Source organism: Vanessa cardui, chromosome 24 (assembly GCF_905220365.1).
Source record: "Vanessa cardui chromosome 24, ilVanCard2.1, whole genome shotgun sequence".
Classification (NCBI taxonomy): Eukaryota; Metazoa; Arthropoda; class Insecta; order Lepidoptera; family Nymphalidae; genus Vanessa; species Vanessa cardui.
The window spans coordinates 8,757,936-8,770,302 of NC_061146.1; the positions used below are offsets into that span (position 1 = coordinate 8,757,936).

Below are 12,367 nucleotides of genomic sequence, written 5' to 3' on the forward strand. Positions count from 1 at the left end.
TGTTGAAAAATTATGAAAGGGCCACTGCAAGTATTATTTTTGATATTCTGTTATTTTTTAACAATAATTACGAATTAAAGTAACTTGAAACGGAACGTATTTCAAAACACTAATATAGCGTTCAGTGACGTCACTTCTGTTATGACTACTTGTAAAAAATTGAACATTGAAACGAAAAATAATTGCGTTTTTCGAATTAAAATGGAAGTTGGGTTTGTTAAAGCAGACTCAAGATTCGTCTTTTCAGCTTGAAACCACCTTTTTCTCAGTTTTGTGTCAGAAGGTCCACTCAAAAACCATTTATTTGAAAACTTTGTTGAGGTAGATGAACACATTGCCGCAAAAAAAAAAAAGTCGTATGAAAGCCAATGAAGACAAATAGCAATAGCATTCTATATGAAGCTCTTTAAAATAAACACAAGATTAAAAATAGCGCATCTTCCCTATTTGAAGACAACTCTTACTGTAACTTTTATACATAGAAGTTGTATTAGAAGTATAAGTAGCACCATCAAATACAAAATACCTACCATAAATAGTGCAAAAGTGAATCATTTTTGAGTTATCACGTTCTTCAGCTTTTTCCAAATTTAGATTTAACACTGGATATTTGTCAATATTGAAACAATCATTATCGGTCTATATTAATAAATGTGAGGCGGAAAACGACATCATTCCAATATTGTTTTCATTATTTTCCTCAAAAATGCATTAAAAACAAAAAGATTTTTATTGTTATGTTGTTATGAAACTAGTCCTGTAAGTCCGTCCGAGTACCACTTATTAATCAGACTGGATTTTACTGCCAAACAGCAGTATTCAGTCGAGTACCGGATCGACGGAAGCGTGAGTCAAAAAAAAAGTCTCCTTAAGCTTAGATGCAAAAATTCGTGCCGTTTTAGAACTGATAAAAAAATTACCTTTGCTCTGTTATGTCTATTTATTGTTTATTAATATCGTAAAGAGTTATTTAAAAGTATTTGATTATGTTAAGTATTTGCTTATTTAACTGAACAGAGTTATCGATGTCATTATTAGTTATTACTGAACTGAATATTCTAATGTCTAACTTTCCGATTCCGTTAACAATATGTCAATGTCAAAAACACATTTATTTTCATATGTACCTGTTTAAGGTTAGAAAATATATATTTTTCAAAAATGTCTAAAAAGATAAATAATTTAAAATGGGAATCGGTCGCTTTCGATGGATTTCCAACATCTATGATGGATAAGGGTTTTGTAGCTTTGGAGGAATGCACGGACTATGGATTGGATAAAAACAGTCGGCGCAGCAAAAAGGTTTGTTTTGTTATTGACTTATTCTAGCATTTAACTTTTTTAATACAATAAATATCCTAAAAAAGTCGAATTTTAATTATAATATAATAAAACCATAATGCGCTTAAATGTTCTACAATCATAATATAATAGTTGTTTTACAATCATAAGTACATCTTTACACAAATTTTAATTCGAATCAAATTTCATAATTTATTTTTCACTAACATAAGTACCAAACCAATAATTTATTTATATATTACATAGGCTAAACAACCTGAGAAGAGAAAGAACATCGAAAATATAAATCCACAGACGGCTAAATCAGAAGTACCTCGGAAAAAAATTAAACTGAGCAATGGTTTCACTGTAGAGACTTGTAAGAACATCACGCCATCTACAACCAATGACGCCAAAGAAACAAGAAAAAAACAAAAGAAAAAGGAGAAGAAGAATAAAAATAAACAAACAAGCCAAAATTCCAAAGAAAATAACACTAATTCAAACATCGCGGTAAAAAAGAATAAAAAACCAAAATTAGGTGAAAACGCACCAGGAGAGACATCAGATTTAACACCTGTGGACATGTTATCCTGGGCCGAATTTAAATTGCCCGAAGAGATTTTGAAAGCATTGATGGAGTTGGGTTTTAAGCAGCCTACTAAAATTCAACAACTATCTCTACCGGCAGCTATCCATGGTAATTAAGTTTCAATTAGAACAATTTTCTAACAAGGTACCTCAGGTCAATATGATTTGGTTGTTAGAATACTTGGTACTCGGTTAGAGTCTCAACAAAGATTACAATTTAAAATCTTGGCAAGCAATATTACTATTCTCAATTTGTGCTTATAATTTTGTAGTTGATAGTGAAGGAAAACATTGTAAGTGTTACAGTTACTGCATTAGTTACAGGTGAATTTTAGCTTTGCTTGAATTTTATAAGTATGTTATCATGTGCTAGGCATGAGAAAGAAGCCTTTTACCCTTGTTTGAGTTTAAACTTGCTCCATACCAAGTTCATCAAATTTGTTTCAGTGGTTTTACTGAGAATGAGCATTAAGAAAAGGGACAGGCCAAAAGGCAAAATTACTTTTGAATTTATAACATAAATATAGACGTTATAACATCTTAAGAATTTTTTATAATCAAAACCATTAACAGATATCATAATTATGTTTGCAGGCAGAAGAGATATCCTTGGTGCTGCAGAAACTGGCAGTGGAAAAACTCTAGCTTTCGGGCTTCCTATCCTATCTGGTATAATGAAACTAAAAGAAAAGGCAGCATTAAAAGGGCTCGACGTTTATGACATTCCTTACAGGAAGAGTTCAGTTAAAAAGAAAACTGAGGAAATTATTAGCAAGGATAAAAATAAAAATAAAAATAAGAAGTCTAGGAAAGAAAGACAAGTCAGAAATAAGAAAGAAGTAATCAAAGAATCATCAGAAGATGGCTACAGTAGTGGTGATGATGATGAAGATGATGAAATCAAGAATAAAGAAACTAAAACTAAAGGAAAGAATGACGATGATGATTATATAGAAGAAATAGTTGTACCAATAAAGAAGAAAAAAGAAGAATCAATTGATGAAGGCAATGATAGTGATGAGCAGAATTACATTCACTTATCAGATATGTTTGACTCTGATGATCTTAAATCAAGTGATGAGGATACTAATGATGCAAGTGAAGATGATGGTGAGGGTGATGAAACTGATGGAGTTGATGAAGTTGATACAAATACAGAAGGTATGTTTACTTTTTAATTACTTGATGATTTATATATTATATTGTTGGAATAAACAATATCTGAGTCACGTCACACAACTTCCCTTAAAAAAAAAAAAAAAAATGCGGGAGATTTGCGGCTGACACATTGAGATCGCCATTATGATTATTACGGAGTAATGTGATTATTGTAGTATGTGTTGTAGGTTAAATGTTTTTCTTTTGTGGTAGATTGATTGTTATTGTAAATTAAAGATAATTGTTTTAGAGGTTAACCTATTTCCTACTTCTGCTTCTAAAAATATTATATTTAATTCTAAAAGAGGTAGCATCAACAAAACAATTCTTTATTATGTCAGATGTGGACAATTTTGTTTTTATAATAGTCCAAGATTTTTAGATATCCGCTCTGCATAAAATCCTTCTACGTGATTTTTCGATTGGATTATGTCAGAGGGTGCCCCCCAAGTATAAAACCGAGTTTCGGTCGCCCGAAACCGCGAGCGTTAGCCGCCATCTTGAAAAAGGTTTTTTTGCATATATCTCGGAAACGGTAAGTTTTACGTAAAAAACCGAAGATATCTTTTTTGTAGAGAACAAAATTTCCCACCTTTTTCATACCAAACTTTTCCTCCTATTGTTGACATTTTACGATATATTTAAGTAAATAAAAACCAAATTATTTGTTTGTTGTAAAGAAACTCAATAATTTTTTGGACCGATTTTTGGTGCTAAAATTCCTGGACTATAACCTAATATTGCAGTTTGTGTGGCATTGCTCTTTTTGGTATAAAAGGTTTTGTCTTACAAAAGTCAAGAAATGTTGAAGTTTAGATTTCCTGTTTTTATTATTAATCAGGATTATTTGCTGAGTTTGGTAAAGTGTAAACTGTTTTCCAAGATGGCGATGACATCTCAATGCGCTACCTGCGGTGGTTCAACCAATAAATAATTAAGGGTTTAAGTTCATTTTTATTTTTATTATTCAAACACATGTTTATCCACAAATAAACAGAAGAGAATTGTGGTGATATATCATGTTTCTCTCCTCTCCATTTAAGGAGAAGCCTTAGCCTTGATAGGACAGCAATGAGACATTTACCGAAAAAAAAGAGTGAGTTTGACGACCTCCATGGTCGAGTGGTATGTACACCGGTTTTCATGGGTACGCCACTCCGAGGTCCCGGGTTCGATTCCCGGCCGAGTCAATAGAGATTATCATTAGTTTTCTATCTTGTCTTGGGTCTGGGTGTTTGTGGTACCTTCGTTACTGATTTTCCATAACACAAGTGCTTTAGCTACTTACATTGGGATCAGAGTAATGTATGTGATGTTGTCTCATATTTATACCGATTTATTTATTGGTTATTTTACTATTTTATGATGTAATTTTTAGGCATTGGATGCGTCAAAGTCATAGACAATATAGACATACCTGGGCATGTGACTGTCAAAACGGGGAAGCCTCTGTATTGTCTAATCTTGACGCCGACAAGAGAATTAGCGTTACAAATTAGCAGACATTTGATTGCAGCTGCTAAGTATACAGGTATGGATTATTGATATATGTTTATTTATGAGTGGCATTATGTATTGACTTTATAATAAAACTCTGAAAATTGATATTTATTTATTTATTTATTTGAAACACCACCAGCATATTCCCAAAAACACTTTTGTAATAGAAGTACATGGACCAGTGCAGTTTGATACACCACTACAGGCATTTACAGCACTGTTCAATTAAATAAAAAGTAATACACTCTTAAATAGTATTAAAAAATTAAAGACTATTAAAACTTTAAAAACTTAAGCTAGAACAAACATAGACAATATAGGCAATACAAACGAAATAATGATGAAATGACCTTTCTCGATTTTATTCCTAAGTATGAATTTCCAAAAATACTGATAAAAATGATACATAACTTTTTTTTCTCTATCCACTAATGTGATTGTCTGGTGGTAATGCTCTATTGTTGTCAGAAATTATAATCTGTGATGTCAGATTTTTAATCTGTGCCTTTTTTTATTTCATTTATCTTAATCCTGTAACTATGGAAAATTGGAACTTGTATTTAAATAAAAAATAATTTTGAGTAATAAAATTTTAGGTATAAAAGTAGCGACAATTGTCGGAGGTATGGCGGCTGTGAAGCAAGAAAGAGTGTTGAAATCAGGTCCGGAGATAGTGGTGGCAACACCAGGTCGACTGTGGGAACTGCTCAGCCAGGGGGAGCCGCATTTACAACAACTCCCCACTGTCAAGTACGTATTAAAACAAGATTATGTTGTTCATGATGAGATGGCCCAGTGGTTAGAAGGCGTAACTATGAGCGATGATTTCGTGTTCAAGCCCAGGCAAGCACCACTGAAAACATCGTGAGGAAGCCTGCATGTGTCTTATTTCATCGAAATTATGCCACATGTGCATTCCACCAACCCGCATTGGTTCCAAACCCTCTTTTTATTGGAAGAGGAGGTCTTTGCCCAGCAGTGGGAAATTTACAGGCTGTTACTTTACTTTAAGTTATTCAGGAAATTTGCAACCTGACCCCTAAAATTTGCTTAAAAAGTAAAGTATTGCAGCCTCCTAGCTCCAGCTGATAGATATAAGGCTGCAAAGTTTGTGGTTCTGCGTTCAAATCCTAGGTCGGGATGGTAAAAAATGTTACTGGGTTTTCACCGGGTCTGAGAGGGATGTGTGTGCTGTTCTGTGCCTAGCAATGCACGCTTTGGGCATGTCTGTGTGTGTTCGCGCCTATGTTTCACACATATTCGTCCAATATAATATGACCTGTCTATTTGGGTGTTCTTCCTTAAAATTGGCATCAATATATAATTTTTGTCCCAGGTTTCTGGCTATAGACGAGACTGACCGCATGATAGAGCGTGGTCACTTCGATGAGCTTCAGCCGCTCCTCGAGAGACTCAATTCGGACGAGGCACATAAAAACGCTCGACAGAATTTCGTCTTCTCAGCGACGCTTACACTGGTACACGACCTGCCGGCACATATGAAGGGTAAAAAGGTATATATTCCATCCTGTCCTATTTCGTAAATGCAAGGTATATGGAATATATATGTTATTTTGTTAATGCTGTGCTGTATGAGCCGAGATGGCCGCGATTGCGGGTTCAAACTCAGACAAGCACCGCTGTTTCATGTGCTTAATTTGTCTTTATAATTCATCTCGTGCTCAGCGGTGAAGGAAAACATCGTGAGGAAACATGCGTGTGACAAATTTCATAGATATTCTGCCACATGTGCATTCCACCAACCCGCATTGTAACAGCGTGGTGGAATATGTTCCAAACCTTCTCCTCAAAGGGAGAGGAGGCCTTTAGCCCAGCAGTGGGAATTTACAGGCTGTTGTTGTTGTTGTTGTTGTGCCGTTGTCAAGTTAAAAAGAAAAGAGTTGTGATGAATTGTTTGAAATGTGTTTGAGGGTATGCGTGTTCGTATTGTTGATGCGTACGCGTGTACTTGACGTATAAATGTATAGGTTAATATTGCATATGAGATTTTTTTAATGTAAAGTAAATCAGTATTCTGAGGCTTGAGCAAAAAATTTGTGAAGCTTTAATGTCATTGACATTTTGAAATGGAATGAATTATAATTTTCCAGTACATGGAATCCATAGTTTGTGGCGCATTGGCACGTAACGTCTATGTGAGGTGAACTTACCATCAGGTGGTTCATGTTTCAGCTAAACTATATCATTAAATAAAAACCAAAGCTAGTTGTTAATGTTTGTTAAATCAAATAATATATCAATTTTTGATTTTAATCTTAAAAGGTAACAAAAAGAGGGAAGATATTAAACAGAAAGGTAGAGAAGATGACGCCGCAGCAGAAAATCAAGAGACTAATAAACATGATCGGAATGACAGATCCGAAAGTTGTAGACATCACTACACAGCTAGGTAAGATATATTTTATTTTACCAACTTTTGTAACTGTGAAATTAAAAGAAGCATTTTTGGTCCTTCCAGCCGGATTTAATCTTGATAGCAAATCTGAAAGGTATTTGCATGAGATAAATTGCAGTTTCCTATTATATACGCGATTGTAACGCTGTCTGTCTTTCTACCACGGCGCTGTTACATCTTACTAACTTTATAACCGACTTCAAAATAAAGGAGGTTATCAATAGGCTATTTGACTGGTTTTTAAAATCCATTTTATATTATTTAGTAGAGGTTAAGGAACCCAGTAAAAGTTGATTTTTTTATTTCTAGTACATATTTGCCGAAAAATATCCTATTGAAAATTCCATATTTAAATAACGCGCGAAAACGCTACTTGAACAATATGGCGCTGCAATGGGGTCGATGACGTCACTTTGCTGTATTTTAATCTGTGGTACATATAGTAGAAAAGCAAGGTTTACAAGAAAGTGACTTCATCATAAGCCCGGCCGATCAGGAGCGTTTTGTGTCACGTGACAAACTTTTGAAAAAATACATATTTTGATGCATGTATGATGATCCATTTAGGCTTTCAAGCACGTGTGCTTTATTTTTTATAAATTCAATCCAAATGTCAGCCTTGGATCTTACGCCGTTATTAAAAGCAACTAGACTAATGAGTGTTGAGGATATAATGGTAGAATTATTTATATTAATATTATTATAAATAAAAGTAACTCGTGTCTGTTTGTCTGTCTGTAGATCTTTTACGATCAAACCGCTGAACTGAATTTGATGAAATTTGGTATGAAGCAAACTTGAGAAAGAGTAGTTTTTTTATGTATAGGTTGGCGGACGAGCATATGGGCCACCTGATGGTAAGTGGTCACAATCACCCATAGACAATGACGCTGTAAGAAATATTGACTATTCCTTACATCGTCAATGTGCCACCAACCTTGGGAACTAAGATGTTATGTCCCTTGTGCTTGTAGTTGCACTGGCTCACTCATCCTTCAAACCGGAACACAACAATACTGAGTACTGTTATTTGGCGGTAGAATAAATGATGAGTGGGTGGTACCTACCCAGACAGGCTTGCACAAAGGCCCTACCTGCCCTACTTGCCTGACATTTGACAACGGACACCCTAAAACGCAAGCGAAGTTGTGGGCGTTTAGTAATAAATATTTAAAATTTCAGGTACAGCGGAGACTCTAACGGAAAGTCGTATAGCTTGTTCTCTAGATCAAAAGGACGTATATCTATACTACATATTAAAAAGACACCCCGGACGGACTATAGTGTTCTGTAATTCAATTGGTAGCGTCAGAAGGTATTTATTATTTTTATTTATTATTATTATAATAATTGCATTGTTTTTATTAATAATTAATTAGTACAATATATGTGACGGCACATGCGCCATCTTGTTTTTCGTACTGACTGGAAAAGAGTGTCAATGGAAGTCGAACGGCGCTCTAGTGAAGCGTGGCAGTGAGGGTAGCGAGGCAGCCATCTTGAATGCAGTTACATTCAAGATTTCCCCCGCACCACGTATGCGACGAATCGCGAATTTCCAATAGTTTCTGCATTATTTTGTAATAGATTTGTTGAGTGTTCTATGTGTGTTTGTGTATGAGATATTTTAACGTAACGTGTTTATAACTACTGTGAAATTATCTGTGTAATTGATTTGCTTAATTAAAACTTTGTCAACAATACTTTCAATATACGCCCACTTATAATTAATTATTTTGATATTGGCAGTAAAATGTCTATATACATATATAATATTTCATTCATTTAAATAATTGTGCCTGAAAAAAAATACATACAGGTAAAATGAAAATCAAAATATACATTATTCAAGTAGACAAGCACTTTTGAATCGTTATTTAATAAATATATTAAGTGAATCTATCATTGGTTCGGTTTCTTTTCAGGTTATCACAATTACTGACATTGTTAAAATGTCAACCATTACCCTTGCACGCGAGTATGCCGCAAAGGCAGAGGCTGAAGAATCTTGAAAGGTTCGAATTCTTTATAATATTTATTTATTAAATCCTACTTGTTAAAATAGCAAAAACTTTTTAAACAAATTATCCATTACATCTTACAACATTTGTAAGTTTGTTAATTTTAAATCTACTAAATAATTACTCATCTATTAGTTTGCTTGAATAGTTTAATAGTATATTATGATAAGCTTTTTCCGTCTAATTTCTGAAATTGCTTTGAATTTTCATATGAATTTGATCAATAGATTCCGCGACGATCCACTCGGTGTCCTTGTAGCGACGGATGTCGCTGCGAGAGGACTGGATATACCTAACGTTGATCACGTGATACACTACCAAGTACCTAAGACAGCCGAGGTAAGTGATAACTATTCTTGGAAAACATAGCTTATCAGTAGTAGGAGTTCCACAAGGGAGAATTCCAGGTCATATTTTGTTTTTGATATGCACTGATGATAATGTATTGGTAAATGTATTTCTTTTTTTTGTAGAACTACGTGCACAGGAGTGGTCGGACAGCCCGCGCTACAAAGGAAGGTCTGACCATACTAATGATGGAGCCAGCTGAGGCTTACTCCTATGCGAAACTCTGTAGAACTCTCAATAAAAGTAAGTCGGTAAAAGTATCTTTACGTAAAGTAAAAGTGTAATGCTAAAAGTAATACTTACAGCTAGATGGTATTGATATGGAAGTTGTATACTTGCTTATATCCGTATAGTACGACACGTTACACGTTAGTGTAGCATCGGCAAAATTCGTAAAACCGATCACATCCGAATTGACTACATATCCCAAATTATCAATATTTATTTGTTATGTAAATATGATCTTTATACAAACGTAATAACTTGTAATATCATATGAACTAATATATTCGCCAATTTGACACGTCGATTGACATTTAACATGCACTCGCTGTCTCGGGTTGAACTGACGCGAGAATCTATAGCGATGAATAGCGTCAAATGGCGTAATAGGGAGCTACTTGTATTGGCTGTATAAATCGGCAGTAATCGGTTTTATTGAATTTGCCGATGCTACATCTAAGTTTTGTCGTACTATGCAAGAATATGAAATATATAAAATAGTGGTAATAGTCAGTGTAACTACAGGCACAAGGGACATAACATCTTAGTTCCCAAGGTTAGTGGCGCAGTGACGATGTAAGGAATAGTTAATATTTCTTACAGCGTCATTGTCTATGGGCGATGGTGACTTACCATCAGGTGGTCCATATGCTCGTCCGCCAACCTATACCATAAAAAAAAAAGTACTGTTACTACAAGCTCGGGGTCTTTGCAGCGTCGGAGATCCCGTCGTTCCCGGTGTCGGCGCGGCAGTAATCGGTTATATTAAAATCGCCGATGCTATATATAAGCTGTGTCGTATTACACAAGGATGTGAAATATGTAAAGTAATGGTCATAGTACTGTTACTACAAGCTCGGGGTCTTTGCAGCGTCGGAGATCCCGTCGTTCCCGGTGTCGGCGCAGAGCGTGGCGCCCATCAAAGAGTTGGTGTCGGCGGCGCGAGCGCTGGAGGCGTTACAGCTGCGCGCGCGCCGACTGGCCGCCGCTGCTTCGTGGCGCACGCGCGCCGCGCGAGACATGGACATGCTCATCGACGACGACGACATGTATCCTTGACCACCCCCCCCCCCAGTGGGAGGACACCCAGTCTATCTTGAAATGTCGTGCCGGTTAAAGTACTAACGACATTCAAATGGTTTTTGATGCACTGAGTTTTCACCTTGTTTAACATATGTGTATACCGTTATGACTTTATTTATAATAGGAATTGTTTCAGTTACTAAGCTTCTCTAGTTATGAAATATTACAAAGCTAGTACTATGTCTTAGATTACAGTGCTTAAAGTCAGTCCAAAAACCTCCGGGCCATAACATCTCAGATCATAATAACGTCATCGTACTCATCGTACTCACATTGAAAATTGACCAGAACTAGTATATCTTCCCTTGCAATTCTCAATGGGATATGACCACTAAGAAATAAGTAGAAAATATTAGTTTATGCATCTATGATTCCTTTAACTCATCACAGTCCTGACGTTCAAGTTGATCCTTCCATAGACAAAGCGTTGCGCGTCAAAAAGAGACAATTGGAGTCTATGCTTTCAAGGCCGTTGTTCCCGATCGGATTCTCCTTCAAGTACCCCACGCTGAACGATCCCAATGCTCTACAAATAACATCAGATGAGAACGCATTGCAGGTAATAAAAATAATGTCTCTAACTATTTTTTAAAAAATACTTCTATCATCATCATCATCATCCTCCTGCCCTGTTCCCAATTTTATTTGGGGTCGGCGCAGCATGTCTTCTCCTTCCATACTTCTCTGTCAGACGTCATCTCACAAGTAACATTCTTTCTAACCATATCGTCTTTCACACAATCCATCCATCGTTTCCTTGGTCCGTCCTCTACTTCTACATCCATCCACATCCATGCTCAAAGCCTTCCTCACAAAATGTTCCTCATCCCTCCGCATTACATGTCCATACTATGATAGCCGCCTTCCACACAACTTCTCGAAATATATTTGAGTATATGTACTTATATATATCAGAAACAGATTGTATTACATGGGAAAGTTTATCTCTCTAGAATGTTAGTGATATGAGTTTTTATTGTCATATTGATGTAGGTACCGTCAACAAAATAAATATGCGAGTTTCTTGCCGTTCGGAATTTGCTTTCCGGAACAATGGTAGTGAAATAATGACGATTCAAAAATGGTTTTGTGTGAAGAGTTATGATTTTACTATTTATAAGATCACGTTGAATGACATTAGGGCAAACAGTTACTAATTTGGGGGACGTTTGTACAAAGATTTTTTGTGTTTTAAGATGTATTCCTATGTATCCGTCAATGATGAATTGGGCTATTGTGTTGGGAGCAAAGTTGATTTGAAAAGCTACATTTGGTTTTAAACGTTCTCTTGTATGGATGATGGAACAATATATCTCTACTATTGGACATGTATTTACTTTGTGTGTGTATTTTACATACATACCTTCCATTGTTGTCTAATTTTGTATTCGAAATTCAAATCTCTAATTCATCAGGAAGTTAATTAAAAATATCAACTTCGATTTCCCGAAGATTAGATTAACACGTGGTCTTTTTTACAGGTTATGAAAAATGCACTGGAGTCCGGTAAGTTGAAACGAGATAAGAGGAAAGGCAAGAACGAATCGTTACTCAAGTTAGGAAAGGCTTTTAAGAAGACAGTGAAAATATAATAATATTCATAGTCTGGTATAGAAATAAAACGATTTATCGCAAGCTGTTTATATTTTGTTTATAATGATGGCCGTAAATTGTTTTATTTCTATAAATACAAGATTGTTTACGAGTAAAGATTTTTTAAAGTAAATATGCATTTTTATTTTACATA

At 35.3% G+C, this 12,367-nt stretch overlaps 1 protein-coding gene across 2 annotated transcripts; it reads left to right on the plus strand.

Moving 5' to 3' along the window:
• Window positions 1-1,104: 1,104 nt before the first annotated feature.
• LOC124540100 (ATP-dependent RNA helicase DDX24) lies at window positions 1,105-12,286 on the plus strand. Of its 2 annotated transcripts, XM_047117531.1 has the most exons (14): window positions 1,105-1,302; window positions 1,549-1,981; window positions 2,467-3,033; window positions 4,409-4,561; window positions 5,127-5,280; window positions 5,867-6,044; window positions 6,814-6,940; window positions 8,129-8,261; window positions 8,872-8,961; window positions 9,195-9,306; window positions 9,441-9,558; window positions 10,409-10,586; window positions 11,011-11,179; window positions 12,102-12,286. In XM_047117531.1, the coding sequence occupies exons 1-14, from the start codon at window positions 1,162-1,164 to the stop codon at window positions 12,210-12,212; spliced, it is 2,664 nt and encodes an 887-aa protein (XP_046973487.1). In that variant the 5' UTR covers window positions 1,105-1,161; the 3' UTR covers window positions 12,213-12,286. The 2 variants fall into 2 exon arrangements, with proteins under 2 accessions (XP_046973487.1, XP_046973488.1); XM_047117532.1 differs by lacking the exons at window positions 10,409-10,586; window positions 11,011-11,179; window positions 12,102-12,286 and adding an exon at window positions 10,253-10,308.
• The last annotated feature ends 81 nt before the right edge of the window (window positions 12,287-12,367 follow it).

What these genes read in the sequence shown, in the direction of transcription:
- LOC124540100 (XM_047117531.1), top strand. Translation starts at nt 1,162, where the DNA reads ATGTCTAAAAAGATAAATAATTTAAAATGGGAATCGGTCGCTTTCGAT. An exon ending in TCTACCGGCAGCTATCCATG is followed by an intron (nt 1,982 to 2,466) that starts GTAATTAAGTTT and finishes TTATGTTTGCAG; the next exon opens with GCAGAAGAGATATCCTTGGT. An exon ending in CTCATCGACGACGACGACAT is followed by an intron (nt 10,587 to 11,010) that starts GTATCCTTGACC and finishes AACTCATCACAG; the next exon opens with TCCTGACGTTCAAGTTGATC.